Here is a 17,745-nt window from a genome sequence, read left to right as displayed (position 1 = left end):
TTTATATTGCCATTAAATCAACTGGGCCTAATGTGGAGAATGCATGCTCTGGATGTGCTCCAGGGTTACAAAGGCACTTCTTGCATTCGTTGATTGCTAGTGGTCTCTTTCATGGCATGGGGGCTGGAATTAGATGGTCTTTGAGGTCCCTTCCAACCCAACCCATTGCGTGATTCAGTGATTCTTTCCAATTATCCAGCTGTTCAGTTCTGCTGAGGCATGTGTAGGGATGAGCCTTCCCTGTGCCAGCACAGGTGAGGCACACTGACTGGATTTGCTAGTTCTACCTAGTCCACCAGAACGTCCCCGCAAATCATGGCCAGCTCTTGCGCTGTGGGATAGTCTGTGTAAAGACACCATTTAGTGCAATTAGGAAAGGGCCTCCAAACAGAAATAGTTACTGGTCGCTGAGGTGTATGTTTCACTTCATGGACATTAGGAAGACAAGTTACAGAAGTTAAAAGCAACGCAAGTCAGCATTTTTAACACCATAATTTGATTAACTGTGACAGCAGTGCTCCTTTAATAGTAAAATATGACACTGAGTGGGTCGGGTGACTAAGAAGCTGCGTCAGCGAGTACAAAGTTTGTACAGGCTTTGCTGGAATGAAGTGCATGTGCTGCTTGGACCCGCTGGGCCGCTGAACACCTAACAGCTGCAGGTGACTCTTGGAGCACAAGTCCGTGCTGCGCTTGAGCTTCACCTGCTTCTGCTTGGCCAGTTCTTGTGTCCTTAAAGTCGAGTGTGGCCCATGGTCTGGTGGAGAGAGAGGCTGGAGTGCAACTTGGGATGCTCGTAGTTGCCTCTTCAGGAGTAAAATAGTCTAACCAGCTGAGTTGTGAATATGTGTTGTAGCTGTGCAGGGAGAAAATGTGTGGGAGAGAAGCATTTGTAAGGTTTTGCTGGAGCACTCCTCATTCTGTGTGCATGGCTGTGGATGATGGCTGCAGATGATTTGCCTGGAGCAGCAGTGGCAGCTCTCTTGGCAGATTTCGCAGGGCTGAGTTTCAGTGGCCACAGAAGGAAGGCTGCTCGCCGAGGCCCAAACGCGCTGTATGCAAGCAGCACCTAACGCTGGCATCGTTACTTTTTCTCCCCAGACACTTTTAGTGCTAGGTTTGCTCATTGTTCAGCAGTCAGCCTGTTGTTTGGAAGAGGTCCTGACTTGCTCTGTGTCGGGATGACTGCCACGCCGTGTAAAACCACACAGACACAAAGCAAAACCGGGCCTTGCCGTTGCGCGCTAGCCCAGAGGCGGCGTGGCACTGGGCTGAGGGGAGCGGGAGTTGGGCCTGGCCTCAAAGCAGGGAGAGGGGCCTGTCCTCTGCTGAGGGACATCTCTGAGCCCCGTGCCCCTCACTACAGCTGTATGACAGATCCACAGGGCCATGTGTGTTGCCTACTGAATCTGAGAATCACTGAAGCCTGTATTTCTGCTGTCTGGTGGGCATGCCAGGGCAAAACCCTGCGCTGGTGATGCCCGTGCAGCAGCACGGCTGAGCTTCACAACTGGCTGGAGCTGGCTCAGCAGCAGGAAGGGTTAATTGCCTGCTTGAAGCTGTCAGTTTAACCCCTTACCAGCATAAGAACCAATGCCGTAAGAGTTTCTAGCCACAGTCTTTGCTTAAATGTAAAGAGCCAGTCAAAAATCCATATACCAATAATTGTGTAGATACAGATTTCTATCATAACTGTGTAGAAGTCCATAATAACTACCTTAACATTATCAGACAAATGCTCACTGAAGTGTCTGAGCCCCAGCTGGCTTTATCTTCGTGTCACAGAGACCGCTGCCTTTCCTGTAAATACTGAGATAGAGGCTGTGGTCCTGAGGTCTTCGGAGAACCAGGATGCTGCGTGCCTTGTTTGTAAATACACTGCGATGTGCCAAACAGCTATTGGGCTTCAGTAATATTTTTTCACTCTGATGGGAACAACCTTGCATGTCATCTCTGGGCCTAAAAATACAATACAATGCGTCAGAGTTAATTTGTAATTCAGTTTGATGATAATCATTGTGTGACGGCCAGTGATGAAGGCTTCAATCAGTAAGGGTCTGGCCCAAAGCATCCATCAAATACAGGCTTCAGTTTCAAAGGTAAAGAGAAAATGACTAATTTGAAAGTCTCTTTATCAAAGGCAGTTTTTATAGCAGGGAGGAGGTATAAATAGAGACTAGCAATTTGTGGGCTAACCCTTTTTTGCATTAATATGGTTAATTTGTTTTCAGTTCTCTTGTTCAAGAAATTAATTCTCCCTCATTTTCGAAGAGGCTTTGAAGTTAGCATCCAACTATCAACCTCTGTCTCTCTTCCGCTCCCCCTCACATTCCTGGAGTGCGTTTATGCAGGTTGAGAGCAAACACTTCAGTGCATAGCTCTAGGGAATGGATTCATATTGTCCAGCTTAGTTTTGGGGTGGTCAGTTTCACATGCCTATGTAGGAAACAAAATCAGATTGATTTCAAGTTAAACATTGGTTCTGTTTTTAAATGTCAGATTTTAAAAGAAGAAAAAAAATATTAAAGCATTTACCAGTGTGACCAGTTTCTTTTCTGCTTCAAGTGTGCCTTCTTAAAAAGGATCTTGAAACAAACTGCTTCTTTGAAATGAGCTGATTGTAACAAAAAAAAATGTTAGCAGAGACTGGATTTTTTTGCTGACACAAGTTTCTGATATTAAACTTTTCAAAACCTTTTCTTAGTTGGATTTCTGCTCTTACCACAGACAGAGCATCTTAAATGGGGGGCATACCTCATGAACCCCTTGCTTCTGAATGATGACACAAACGCATATCTCATGTTGTCATGGATGTCTGACTGCAGTCTCCTCGTGGAATGATGGACACGAGTTGCTAAGGGGAGCAAAACTGGATAAAAAAAACTAAACTGAAAGTGCAAATCAGCAGAAAAGGTCTACTGAGTCTAAACCACTGAAAATGACTAGATTGAAGGCTAGAGCCGCGATGCTCTGAGTTCAGGATTTCTGTATTTTTGAGCTTGTAGCTGATGGTGTTTGTAACCTGAAAGAAAAAAAAAAAAAAGAGGTGTAGTTCTGCTGTCAGTTGGAAAGCAAGAATCCATGTTACACAAAAGTTGAGATGGGAGAACTGTCTCACTTCACTGCAGTAGCCAGTCTGCACATGACAGTAACTATAACAATGGATGTTTCTGACATAAAATGCGTTGCAGATTATGAGCATGACATAAATTAGAGAGAGGGAAAAAAAAAGCTGGAGGGGAAAGTTTTAAACTAAAATGTCCTGTTTTCCATTGGGTAACTTCTGTAACTTTTTTTTTTTTTAACCAATCTCCTTTTTCCCCAAGTAAAGCAAATCACAGCTTTCCCAGAATGAAAGTAATGCAGAATATTTCTTTTTTCATGAAATGAAGGACTTGATTGCTGGTACCCCATGCATCTGTGGCAATACAAAAAAACCTTCTTTGTGGATTTTTTAATGAATAGCGCTTTCTTCCTATTTGCCTACTCCAGAATTTCACCAATGTTTTTAAGGCCTTAGCGAATCAAAGTCAACTGTAGTTTTTCTGCTACAGATCTTCTGAATAATTCATTGGTAACTTACTGTTTGGCACAACATAAAGCGAAAACAACATAGAGGTGTGTTTTTTTTAATGTTAGGTAGTATAATGAATTATGTCAAAGTGTGAGTATGCTTGTAAAAATAGCAGTACCACAATAACAACCAAACTCACCAGAATCCCTGGGATTTTGGTGTTAGCAGTTGATTCAACTCACAAGCTTGTATTCATTTGCAATATAGATCACCTGAAATTTTGTCTGCTGCAGGCATGGATAGTGGCTTGTAGGTGCACAAATGCATAATCAATACCAATACAGCTTAGAGTGGATCTGTGTTACCAGCGTTTCCATGGCACGTCTGTTTGAGAGGATTTATAGTACGGCTGTAGAAGTTTCCTTGAGGCATCAGTCTTAGCCTAAGACTCTATTTTTCTTTCCTTGCACGTTTTCAAAACCAAAACATGTCTCTGTTCTTCTTGAAAATACTGAAGAAAAATTGGGAAAATGGTGAATAAGCTTAATAATAAATGTAGTACAGCATTGTATACATGGAAATGAAAAATCAGTAAGTTCTGAGAAATATTTCACAAAAGGAGACAGAACATAACCAGGATACTGGTATTTTGAATTTGAAAGGTGCATAAAAGCTGACCAAAGCTGTTGATACTCACGAGAAGTTTGGAATATTCTCTGTGGCTCTAAAGATGAGGAGCTGCTTGTGATTCTTGTCCCCTTATCTGCAACACTGTTAGTGTTTCACTTCAAAACCACTCTAAATTCCTGACCATGTAGTTGCTGGGAAAGCAAGGGGCAGGGGCAGCGTGCAGTTCACAGAGACGCCAGATCCCTGTTTTCCGTGTGCAGGTACCTGTCCTGTGCCAGCACCCCTCTGTGGGGACACACTGGGCACAAAGCCTGGTCCTCCGGCCCCAGCTTGTCCCCTGTGCTGCTGCTGCCACAGCTTTTGCATCTGCCCACCCAGGCTGCTCCCACCACAGAGCACACTGTAACAAAGCTGTGTGTGTGTGCTTGCTTGCTTACCCTCTCACTTCGTGTTTAAACATTCCTGATGTGTTTGGCTATTTTTTCATCCACCTGAAAGATCACAGTTCTCCCCAGTGCCATGAACACCCTCACGAGCTTCAGGTCCTTCCTGAAACCCCACCTCTTTTGTGTTGTTTTCTATCACTGTTTCTCCTCACATAAGTATTTTTTGGCTATACTTGAACAAGAAAAGTTTAGCTGTTAATGCTGACAGACATCAGGACTTTTAGTCAAAAATGGCAGGTCCTATTTATACCAGCAACAGCTCTAGTGCAGATGCAGTTACACCAGCGTAGAAGTTTTACCGTTTTAGTATTTGGGTAATGGGTGTAAAATACATCAATCAAAGACCCGCAGTGCCCCGGTTGCATATATACGCCTTTACATTATTACATTTTTAGCACAGAGAGAGCTACCGTAGCTTTGGGCTTGCTTCAGCTTGCTTGGAAAATTGATCAGAATGTATCTGATTTTCCCACCATAGAAAGCTGTGTTCTTGTATTGACCTTCCTTTCTCTGAAGCCTTTTGCTGCTGTTTTTTTTTTTTCTGTCTGCGCTGTAATTTCACTGGGTTCAGACTCTGTTTGTTACGAATGGATTTATGAGTTAGCTCTGCATAGCTTTTTATTGTTACAGAGCTTTACAAAGGCTGTCATTCCTTTGTAATTACTAATGAATTATGTTTTTCAAAATCACTGGAGAATGTTTTTCAGCCCCTGTGGCTTCCAACCTTAGTGTTGAATGCAATGTATTTCATTTGGGGAAAAAAACAAAAACAACCACTTGTGCTTTTATTGTTGGTAGAGGGGAGAATGTCAAGCACTGCTCCCGGTGACGTGTTACATTCGATAGGTCCAGCACCTGCATCAAGCCAAGAGGCATGGTTTTTCTTTCATGCCTACTGCTAAAAGCAGGCACGTGAGTGCTGTTGCGGCGTGTTTTTTCTGAAGCTACAGTCATCAGTAGTTAAGGTAAGATTTGGCCTATATTTGTGTTGTTTGTGAGGCATTGAGACTTTTGGACTGTTATTTCACGTGTAGAAGTATTTACTTGGTTGAAATCCCATTTTTTAACCATTTCTCCCACATAGTTCATTTCCTCGGTCCAGCATTTTGCTGCTGCTACAGGATGTTATCGTTTAGCATGTGTCACCTCTGGCCTTGATGTGTAGGAGCAGTCTAGCAACGAGCTTCTCCTCTCTCCACCAAAATGGCTCCGGTGGAAGGATGGACCGGAGGCAGCAGTCTGAGCCTCAAAACGGGACTTCTACTGATCTGTACCCCTGGAAGCTCACTGAGCCGGGTAATCCCTTCAAATACTTGCTGAGGCAGTAGCCACGGGGATAGGGCTTTTTACTTCTATATTCTGCTCCGTGACGCGTGGCTAGTGCCTCCTAGGCAATTTCCATTAAGCACCTGTGTACCTGCACGGTCCCTGCACACAGGCTTGCCTGCACCTTCTCCAGAACCTCTGCAGAGCCTGAAATGTGATGTGTGATGGAGGACTCCAGGCAGAACAACTGCTTTCCGAGCAAAATGAATGCTTAGAGACCTGTGGTGCTCTGGCTGTCTGTCAGATGTGGTGGCGGTGGCGGTTAATCATTCCAGGAGCAAGACTGGAGCAGGCAGTGCGCCTTCAGAGCAAACAGGGAGGGTGTTTGGGGGAAGAGACTTTCAGAACTTTCTTGCAGAAGTTCTTTTGCTGTAGGTGCTTTATTTACACCTGTGGAAATGGTTTCCTAAAAGTATTTAAAAATTTATGAGCACTTCAGTCATCTTTTCCATTGGTTATGTCACTAAATTTCCCCAGCACTTGTGCGTGTCTCACTTTTCACAGTTGCTGTCTGCAGAGTGAGATTAATCCTGTCTTGGGATCTGCACAGGAATGTTTAAATTTATAATTTAGATGCATACAGCTCCTGTGGTAGAAGCTGTGAAGAGGTTCATGAATTTCTAATTGTAAGGGATTCATTCAATAAATGTAATTTCCTAAACTGACAAAGTTGTAGTGTCGAACGTAGATGAAGCGTAATGCTGAGGTAATTAAAATACACAAATGCCCTCTTGTAGAACGCACAAGCCCTGCTCTGGGTGCCCAGGTTTCCATTTGGATGCTTTCCTCCACCACGCTCGTGTATTTCAGTAGCAGAACAGTCATACCTTCAGATAGGCAGAGATTTCCCTTATCTCTTGTGTTGCACTCAGAACAACTGAACTGAAGTTACAGCAGGAAGAAAAGTCCCTCATGAATTCAGCGCCTGTCGTTACAGTCAGGAAATGTGTTTCAAGCCTCTTCCCTGTACGCTTTGTGCTTTAATACTTTCTTCCCCTATGCATTTCTCAGGCCTAATTCATAAAAGACAGTAAGACTGTTTTCAGCATGTTTACAAGGATGATAGCATATAAAACAGAAATGACATTATTTAGAAATTATTTAAGATTTTTTAAATTAATTATTTTGAAATTATTTAATTTGAAGAGAAATTGCAACCTAATGACTTGATAAATCACACAGTGAACAAAGTAAACAGGAAAGCTACCTGTAAAGGAAGCTTCTTTCTTGGGCCCTGAGGCGATCAACTTAAGGCTTGAAGCATAAACCACAACTCCTGGTCATTAAGCTCACAAATCGCCTTTTCTTTCAATATGAGAGATTTGGGAGAAAAAAAAATCACTGACACACTTCTCGTGCACCAGACCACCTGAGCCTTACCCCTTCAGCTCGGTGGCCACTTTCGGCAGCGTCCACAGCGCAGCCAGGGGCAAGACCTGGGCACAGCTGTGCCCACTCACCTTCCCTTGTCTGCTAGAATTACTAATTTTTATCAGCTTCCTCTGGCCCTAAAATCGGTATTTGAGGTTCAGTATGGTGATAACCTTGGACCTAGAGGGGAGCTGGACAAACCGCTGTTAAGCTACCATATGCCTTCCTTCTTATGGGCCTTCCCTCTTATGGGATTTCCTGGGGGATGGATACAATTTCTGAATATCTCCATTTGCCTAGAATCTTCAAATCGCAGGTGCTGTGAATTATACAGTGTAAGGGACATGTGCAATATACATCGATAGTGTCTGTGTGCAGTGAGTCTTTCAGAAAGGACCCCTTAAATCCAGAAATCACTCAAGTAAATCAGACGCTTTCGGAAAATGCTGGATTGATCACATAGTTTAAGGAGTCTGCAGGTACTTTCTCAGATCAGTAGATTTCCTGCACAAACACTTGCTTAGTGTGCAAGTGGCATGAATGTCTGGTACGCAGCAGAGGAGCTTCGTGGATCCACGTGGCGGGCAGTTGTCTGGGGCAGCAGGCTGCAAGGACAGAAAATGCCGATCGCCCTGATGCCTGCTTCGTCTAGACCAGAGCGCTGGAAATGCAGGCTAGCGGTGGCTGTTACTGCAGCGGCGTCTTCTATAAACCCAAGCTCTCCCATATTTCATTTTTAAGATTCACTTCAGAATGGTGAAAGATGTACTTTCATGAAACCAATCTTTAGAAATATTTTTTTAAAAGATGTAGCGTGCTACATAGCATGCCAACAATATAAGGCTTTCTCAACCTTCTAGAGTTAGTCCTTGATAGAAAAAAGGCTTTGATCTTGATGTATTAAAGTCAACACGACCTGTGGATTTGTGACATAAGGTTTAACGGATTTTAACCTAAATAAATAGAATTAGTCCAGGTTGATAAAATTTCTGTGATCTGTGATAAAAACCTGTGTCAGAAGTTCAGTCATTTAGTAATATTTTCCTAAGTGTTTTCCTTTGGTTTCTTGTCTAAATAGTAATAGCAAAAACATCATTCTGTTGGAAGTAGAATGGGGGTAGGTATTATAATCGCAGTAATACAGGACTGTCGGGTGTTTTGCATTCCAGCACTGCAAAGTTTTAGAGGAGGAAGAGGAGAGTTGTCCTTGCTTCTGTCCTCCAGTCATCCTGATCATATAAAACTGCTCCTGTTCAAACAGGGTGGGCTTGACAGTGAGAAAAAAAGAAAGCAAATACAGTCAGCTTTTTTTAGGATTTTGTTACACAGGATGCAGCTGGCTATTCATCTGAATAGTTTTCATTTTAGGCTGAAAATGGTAACTTTCCATCTAATTGCAATCTCAGGCTACAAATTCACGAGCAACTGCTCAAGCAAAAGACTTTTATAAGGCCTTGGGAATCCAGATAGCATCTTGTAAATGATAATTTACGAAAACTGCAGTATTAAAAAAAAATGCAGCAGGCAGCTTTTTAAGGCAACAGATAAATCATCAGAAAGTGGAATATTTACTGCTGAGAAGTTGAGATCTAAAGGCATGTTGGATGCACAGTGGATTCTCCTTCCTGACTACATGAAACTTTAAGACGTGATAGCTTGTCAAATGCTCCATTTCTTAGCCGTCTGCCAGTCAGTGGACAAATGAGGTGCCCGTGAATGAGACATGTCTGGGGCACGGGGCTTCTGCTCCCTTCCTCCTTGTGGGCTGCGAGGCCAGGGTGGGCCAGTGGGCGAGGAGGGCTGCAGCGGTGTGCCCGCGGTCCTCCCTGGACAAACAATTTTCTTGGATTCCATTTTGACAGAGCCAAAGGACAAAGAGAGGGATGCCTGGTGCCAAATGGCTAATTTCACTTCCCTGATCTGTGAGCATCTGTGGAATTTCCCTGGGCTCGGTCCAGCTTCTGCTTGACTGCAGAAGGAGCCCTGCTGGGGCTGCCAGAGAGTGGATGCGGTCCCCTTGTGGTGCTGACTTCCACTCAAGGACTTCAGTTCCCTTTCTGTGCTGTAGGATCAGCAAAAGCAGATACCCAGACTGCGCATGTTTAGGCAAAACTCGCGAGTTGAGCAATGACCCCATGTCAGCCTTGAATGCTCAATACCAAGCACGTGGCAATGAGCCACTCTGTGTCCTTCGGGCTGCCAGGGCCGTCAGCAGGCTGGGCTCCTCTGCCCTTGCAAACTTTCTGGGAGCGCTGATCCCACACCACTTCATGGCACTTAGCGGCGATTTCCTGTTCAGCGTTAAAAGGCTGCATTTCCAGAAAATTGTGTCTACTTTTCCGTTTTGTATTAAATGCTAAGAACATTTTGTCACCCTTTTGGTAAACAAAGGGCATAGGAAGTACAATTTCACAGAGATAAGAGGTTTATGTGTAGGCTGAGGAATGCATGAACAGAAAGACCTCCAGGATTGAGAAATAAATGTCTTTTTTTTTTTTTGAGCGTGTGGACGACTGTGGTTGCTTACTCAGCTATGCTGGCCCTTTGGTTGCAGTACTGACTTCTCTAGGGGTAGAGCTGGTTGAGAATAGCTGGCCATAAGCAGGCTCCCCCACTGTTTCACATGCAGATCAAGCAGTGAATTGCAGCTCTCGGTCCTGACAAATAACTGTAATTTGTTCCATCATTCCAGTTGGAATTTTCCCACTGACTTCAGCCAGACTCATTGTTAATGCTAGGTGCCTTTCAGGTAGCTGGCTAACAGTCTTAAATTAGATACCATGAGTGGGACTCACCTCGTCTAACTTGAGGCATCGGGAGACAGCCAGGCGAGTTATTCTGTAGGAGTTGCTGCCTCTCTATTGACTATGAAGGGAGCCTCAGTGACTGGGTCCTGGAGTAGCTGATTATATCCCAGATATTTGGGGGAAAGTGCTTTGAAGTCCATCCTGTTGGCACATCTCTGTGTGAAAAACAGACTTTGCTGAAACAGAGCAGAATCCTCCTGGTATTTTCAGCCCGTTAAAAGAAAATGCTCTTTCAATGCTGAGTTTTTCCTGCATATTACTCTTTAAAATAAATGGTCAGAAATTCTACTTGAATTTAACTAATAAGTTGTGTGATGGTATAGTGTAATTTTTGCATCTTTTGTGTATTTGCATCTTCTTAATCCACAGCTGTAGTGGAAATACAGATACTTGCATGAAGAAAATTCTTGTTGATAGTGGTATTTTCACCAGAGGATGTTTTGTGATGCATAACCCCAAACCTCAACTGCCTAATTTCTGAAACTCATTTTTTATTTTATTCATTTGAGAAACTAAAGCCTGTGAATGTTTTTTCTCGCCACATTGTTAGTATGATAATTGGGACCCAAAAGTTGTAGGCATTGTTCCTGGCTCTTATGCACTGTCACTGAGCAACGCCCTGAACACTGGGCTATGGAAAATGGTTATTGTATCTAGCAGTGAACTGACTTGGCATTTTCTGTCTGGCTTAGAATAGACAATATTTAGTGAAAAATACTACTTTCATACTTAGTTACTATCTATTATTCTTTATAAATGATAACTTAAAGTTTCAAAACAGCAATATTTTTGTTGTAGCTAAGCATTTGTAAATTATGTTTTTTGTAAATCTTGTATCACAGGTGCCAATGGTTAGAAGGCTGGGGAATGGTTCATGATGTGTATGTAGTCACAGTCTGCTCTAGCCAAGTACGTTTAGGCTCATGCAGTCTGTTAACAGAAACAGATCCTGAGCTTTCAGTCTGTCCCCGATGTTTGTCAGGGACTTTAACCTTTTTAGAACCCTGTACAGAGCCTAGAGACACCAAGCGGCTTAACAAGAAATCACTAATAAATACATAAGGGAGGGAATTCTGAAATACGGAAAAGAGTAACAGGCCTTTTCCATGAGCATCTTTTAAGCATTGACCATTTAGAGAAAACAACTTGTTCCTCCTGTTAAGTTTTGAATCCCTTCTGTGTGGCAATCTTACGTTTTTATGTAACCTCCAGTGATAAGGAATGGAATTACCTTTTGCTGGAGTATTTCAGAATGTATCCAGAGAGTGGTTCCTCCTGGAGAGGTTAATGTTTCCCATTCAGCAGGTTTTGAGGTAGCCCAAGGTTCTGTTATCCTGTTTCTTACTTTTTCTCCACTTCCAGTTTCTTCTTCCTGGTGTTTGGACATTTTATTAACCTGGCATCTGTTCTGTTTTAGGAAAAACCTGATGCCAGCCCCACATCTCTACAGCTGAGATCCCAAATTGAGGTAAACACTTTGCTTTTGGTCATCTATTTTTGTTTGTTTGTTTTTTAATTTGATATTCTGCATAAACTGGGCAAAGGCTGCTCTCATGTCTGCTCTCACTGCTGTGTGTCTTCTCTTGCAGGAGTCACTGGGTCTCAGCAGCACTGCGTCAACACCAGACACTGAAAGAAAGTAAGTGAGGGCACAGGAGGCAAGAAAGGAGAGGGGAAATTTGGTGTTTTCTTTTTCCTTGTGGTAAATTAATTTAAAATTGCATTGGTACTTCAAGATTTAAGATCCAGCCTCTATTATGTTTGGTTCCCATTTTGGAACCTGCTCTTTCTCTCCTCTTTTGGCATTTTATTATTATTTTTTTAAAATCAAGGGAGACTTATCTTTTCTCCCTTCTGTGTGCACTTGGGACATGCATACACTGATAAAACTGGTAGTCATTTCTGAGAAACATCACTGATTGCACATTCTCTGCAAATTAAACCTGTTTAAAAATAACTTTCTGGGGCTAGACCTAAATGCAGCCAAAAAAGATAGACTAGAGGAAGGGAGAGCTACAAACTTAAACCACTTTCCTTTTCCTGTGCACTCCTGGGTTTGTAACTGTGCTTTTGAAGAAGGTGCCAAGGGAGTGAAGTATTTAAAAACCAAGTTAAAAGGAACTTTAATTTTAGCAGTCCTTAATAAAAAGCTCTCTGTGTGGACTGAGAGGGTTTCTGTTTACTGTCACCTCCTGCTGCAATGCGTGCTTGTTTTCTGCACCTCCTTCCTTTGATCCCAAGATCTCGGTTCCCTACTGCTAAGGGTAACGTGCACTAGTGCATGAAGACAACTGACACTGTATTTCCAATTGCCTGCATGTCGTAGGGTTGTGCCAGCTGGACTAGTTCAGAGGCAGTGCACGGAGTCCAGATCTGAATGTGAGGTGCTTTATTTAGTAAAGTTTTACAGTCTCGCATTTGAATAGCTTCTAGCGGAGTCATGATTCACCACTGGACCATAACAGGAAGGTTTTATAAAATTGCTGCCCTTGCTCTTGCTCATTCAGGAGAACCAGCGTCAGTTCTAGAGAGAGCTGCAGTAGATGTGGTGCATGGGACTTGCCTCACTGAGTGTTGGCCGTATGGGAGTCAGGTGTTTGGTATGGAACAGCTCTTTAGGAGCTTCCTGCAAAAATGTCTAAAAGCTGATTCATGCTGAAGATCTTGGAAAGTGATGAATTATGTTTTAGAGGTGCCTTGTCTCTCTTCGTCACTCACAGAGAAAGCAGTGGATGGCTTGCTTGAGGTAGATACCTTATCCATCTTAGGCTGTTTTGAAAATGAGTGAATTTTACCTTGGTACCATCACTGCCCCCATTTGATGTGCTGTTAAGAGAGAAAGCCTACAAGCTTAAGATTTAAAAATGGTGCTTCAGATATTGAAACATGGAGAAGTTCTTTTCAAGGATATTTCCCTGCGTAGCATTGTAATGAAACCAAAAATGCCAAGTGGATGGGAACGTGGTGAGTACTGTAGTCTGGGAAGTAAGCCTCCAAGGTTATCCTATAATCATAATACTTCTCTCTCAGTCTCAAAGCGCTTTCCCCATGGGTAAACAACATCATTATCCCACCTCAGATGAGATAAAATCTCACAGAAGGACAGCACACAACTGGGAATAAACTCCTCTTACAAGTTCTAGCCAGCTTCCTAAAATGTGTCTCTGTGTAGGTATTGTACCACAAATAACTGAGTAAGGAGACAGTATCTACAGAAACATCTTCTGAATGACTATATTCCAAGAGTACCCATTTACTTCACTGAAAGGAAATTAACTTCATTATCTTAGTTGTGGTGGAAGAGACCTATGATTTTTGTAGACCTATCAAGAATGCAGGTGTCCTTTTTGAGGATTTTTCTGTCAACTGAGAGATGCATGTGGTTAACCCAATCAGATATGTGAAACTGCCACAGGGGAGGTCAGATCAAAACTTCGCACTTTAGAAAACAAGCCAACGTAATGGATGCTAACTGGGCAGAGTGTTGAAAATAACAAGTATCTACTCGATGCCATAGAAAATAATCAAAGCAGAAACGATACAGGCCTGTGCCTATTAGTGGCAGCCCGCCCCATCAATGCTAGTTTCAGTTCTCTAGCTTAGAGGCATTCCCGTGTCAGTTCAGCCCTCTTCCAGGGAGGGAAAGGTTATAAAATTGATCTGCTGAAAAATGACTATTTTAAGTCCATCTGTACTTGTTACTAAGATGCTGAGTTTGATGTTTTGGGGGGAGGATGTGTCAGAACTAGAGCCTTTTTGTGTGCGTTGTCTAATTTATGGCTTTCAGCTGAATTTTGCTGCATGGGCATGCTACAAGAGACAGGAAGTTTGTCCTTTTGGGGACAGTGCTTCTGCGGCCACCGCTGTTGTGTGATAGATCTGGGGCGAACCTTTTACAAAGCTTCTTTTGTTGTTAGAAGACTCCGTTTTGTCAAACATGAAACTGGATGTATATGTGCATTGGTTTCTTATATTCAGAAACAGATTTGGAGGTCTGAATTAGAAAGATTTGTCCCAAAATGCCCATCCAGACTTTTCGGAGCTGAAAAATCTGTTGTTGTGCATACTCTTCCAAAGCCCAAGTAAAGGCTTGGCCGACAAAAAATTACATGTCAATGTATTGAAAATACAAACTTTTTTCTAGGGTAAGCTAAGAAGAGTTGTTCGTATGGTGTCATGAGCGGGTTGCTTCAGAAAGTGAAAAAAAAAGAGAAAAACTCCTGTTAGGATGAGGAGGCGAGAGCGAGTGGCCCGGTGTATTGCAGGAGTCACCGGTAGCTCCCTCACCCAGAGCTGCTCTTTGCACACCCTGCAGCTTAACCCTAGCAGGATCTAAAGCTCTAAAATAACACACCTGGATGGTTGTTTAATTTGACAGTTGAGAGATTCCAGACAGAAAGAGGCTTTGAGAGAGTCTGGAAGAAACTGTGTTTGTTTTAACCTTTGGTATGGTTTTCCTTTTCTGTGGTGCCCGATTGAAGAGAAAGTCTGACAGGCTCCACTGTGCACCGCAGTGAAAACAGATTAGCCTTGATGCCCTGTGGTAGCAAAAAATCCCGTTTATGTGGACAGGCAGTGTATGTTCAGTCTTGCCTTGAGTCTTACTAACCGTACTGCCCAGGTCATTATTATTACCATCTGTTCAAAGCCAGCATGAAATTAGTTGGTCCCCTCAGTCCAGCAAGTTGCCGAGCAAGTCTCTGTCTAGTGGGTGATTTACTGTAACACAGAAGAACAGCCGTAGTGCCTGGAGGGAGGCAAAAAGGGGTTAAACGAGCCTGGAGACAGCATGCTTGTCACTTCAAGTGGTTGTCCCTCCGAAAGGCATTTGGGGCAATGCCACCTTCCTCTGTTGCTGGCAACGCTGTTCCTGTTAATTGACGAAACTACAAATAAAGACTGCACATATGGACCTGCTCTATGCATTATAAATGCCCTACCAAAGATGCTTTTTGTTTGATTGATTCTGACAAGGAGAGAAAAATCTTCACTGTAGCAAAGGCCTGTGAGATTCATGTGAAGGAGTGTGAAGGGTAACGCCAAGGGTACTGATGTGGCCTGGAAAGCTATCAATAAAGAGCAGAAAAGAAAGTAATGTTTGTTCAAGCTTCAGCTCACAATTGCTTTGAGTTTTTGGCCGTGCTAGAGTTACTTCTGTAAATGAAGCAGTTGGGCAGGCTTCCTAGTCATATAATATTCAGCAAATAATGCAAGGCATGGAATGAGGTGTTTATAGTTGTTTTTTTCTCTTAATAATTAATTTCATTTCCCTTTGCCCTTTCCAAAATTTCCTTCTTTTAAACTGCAGTCATAGCATCAGATGTGGTGCTGGTGTAACTTCACAGATTCTCAGTCTGCCTCCAGCAAAGTGGCAGCAGCATCTCTCTCTATCCATGACGTTTCATTTTAAACAGAAGTCTCCCCAGAACTGCAAGTGCTCCTATTAGACACACTGACTTCTGATTTGCTAGAAGAATAATCACTGTAGCGAATAGGCAATAAGTGTGTTCTTAGTAGTTACTATTCCTTCTTTGTCCCCATAGCATGTTGATCTGGGGATGTTTGTATATACAATCCCTATTATTTCAAAGTGATGGCAACACCCCAAGGATGTTTACCCAGGCAGGGGACCGAGCAGGGTTTTCTCATAATTGTAAACAGAGCATTTAAAACAATGTAATCCAACTTTTAGCCTGTTCCCATTTTTGAGTATTCAGGCCTACATGACAAACTGATGAGCTCTGCATGTTTGCCAGGAAATCCAGGTTAAACCCAGTCCCCTGAACTCAGGCTTCTGCATCCTGACTCTCATCCTGTTTTCAGAAGAACTGGGGATGTTGCAGAGGGGAAGTTGTGTATTTTCCTTCTTGGGAAATAGATCTGCTTGCTCTCACTGCTCACTCCAGCAGCCTCTGGGCAAATTTCAAACGTGGTGCATCAGAGAACTGCCCGGAAAGTGAGAAGAGTGGGTGAGAGACCCAAGAGCACTACATACAGGCAGGATGAGGTACAGTCACCCCTGTGTACTGATTCTTTTTTATTTGCAGCTACTAGAGAAAGGAAGGACACAAAATAATGCATGGGGTAATGCTTGTGGCATTTCACAGGCATCTTGCCACCTTTGCATGCCAGTGAATGTTATGAATTGCCAACTTCTGCATGAGTCACCGGCTCTTTCTAGATCTGTACCACTCAAGAACACTGCTGACCAAGTAAATGGTCATACTTCATATCAAGTGCCATGATTTGTCCAGCTATACTTCTCAGCCTGCAGCTCAGTACATTTTAAACGTTCTCTACCCAATGATCCTGAATACCAAAATCCCAGACTCTGCCAGAGCAGGGAGCTGAGCAGAAACAGCCTCACGAAGCAGAAGATGCTGGCAAGCAGCTCATGCGTATGGGGCAGCATTGCTCGGGGGCTTTGCATTCCAGCACAGGGGAGCTGTTGTGCCTCTGGCAGCTGTGTGCTCAGCTCCAGGCTTCAGCTGCTCTCCAGAGTGAGTATCTTTGTCGTGTGCTCCACGTGTGCAGGGTGCACGTCTTAAACCGAGCTTCTCCCACGTTGAGTGAGTGCATGCAGTTTGGCCGACTCCTTGGTTGCTTGTTGTGGATGTCAGAGGAGGAGTTGCAGGCTGCTCAGTAGTTGGGGTTTTCTCTGAGGCTGTTAGCAGCCAGCCAGTGAAGCCAGAACAGAAGTGGTTATCTGCATGTTGTCAGCCCTGTAGGAGAAACTATTGACTGAATCTGTTCTTAAGGATTTTCTGCAGTGGATGTGCTGTAGTAACGCCGGTCACACTCCTGCGGAATAAGCCTGAACTCCGCATCAGCCTAAGGCTGGGAGAATGCCTGCAGTTTGGTGTCCCCATGTTCAGCAGTGTTTTCTACTGAAAACAGCAGTCTTTAAAAACAGCTTTCATTTTACAGCAGAGTTCATGCAAGCCTAAATTCTGCCCCCTTTGGTACACTAATCTACTGGCCTTTGCCAGTAGTTTTTAACGCTAGATTTCCTAATCCTCTTCCCCTACCGCATCCAAACTACAGGTCAAGCTCTGAAAGCAGGAGGTTATTAAATCATCACTCCAGGTCATGGATGGGGGGGCTTAAATTCTGTCATATTTGATTCTGGCAACTTGACAGGATGCCCAAATTAACTTTGGCAGATATTTGAAAGCTCTTCTGCAAAGAAACAGGAGTCCTCTGCCAGAGGACGTGAGGCAAGGAGAGGGCAGAAACTGAGGAGAACAAAGCAGAAAACAAACAAAACCCTAAAGTGAGGATGCCAAAGGCTGCACTTAATTACTGACGGAATAAATTGTTCCTTTTGGGTCGGTTAAAAATGGAAAGGAGCATTGGAAGGAAAAAAAGGAAGAAGTAAAAGCTTGCCATACTCAAGATGTCCTCATTTAAGACCCGTTTCTTTATACCCTGTGCTTGCAGGAATCAAAAAGAAGCAGTGAATGTGTACGGCCCCGTTGTCACTTGTTTGAGGCCCGATTTAGTCAAAGCCAAATTATTCATGCTGCTTTTAAACAGCCTCCTCGAGAGAAGTAGGGCAGGAAACTCCCACAATAACCCTCACAATGGGAGCAAGAGGCCAGCCAAGCGCCGCCTGGGACACGTGAGGAGGGGAACCAGTGCTCCTCCGAGC

The 17,745-nt window shown here is 43.4% G+C and overlaps 1 protein-coding gene across 15 annotated transcripts in view; it reads left to right on the top strand.

The window, feature by feature from the left end:
• The window catches only part of LOC121067872 (SAM and SH3 domain-containing protein 1-like), a 553,101-nt gene that overhangs the window by 479,221 nt on the left and 56,135 nt on the right, over positions 1–17,745 (top strand). For all 15 annotated transcript variants that reach the window (XM_040552757.1, XM_040552756.1, XM_040552761.1 and 12 more), the window contains exons 3-4: positions 11,512–11,562; positions 11,684–11,733. In XM_040552757.1, the coding sequence (XP_040408691.1) occupies positions 11,512–11,562; positions 11,684–11,733 (101 nt within the window). The remainder of the gene's footprint in view (positions 1–11,511; positions 11,563–11,683; positions 11,734–17,745) is intronic.

The sequence above is a fragment of the Cygnus olor genome, chromosome 3, assembly GCF_009769625.2.
Source record: "Cygnus olor isolate bCygOlo1 chromosome 3, bCygOlo1.pri.v2, whole genome shotgun sequence".
In the NCBI taxonomy this organism is placed as follows: domain Eukaryota; kingdom Metazoa; phylum Chordata; class Aves; order Anseriformes; family Anatidae; genus Cygnus; species Cygnus olor.
The sequence above is the reverse complement of the archived record's forward strand: the minus strand, read 5'-3'. Positions and strand labels throughout refer to the sequence as shown.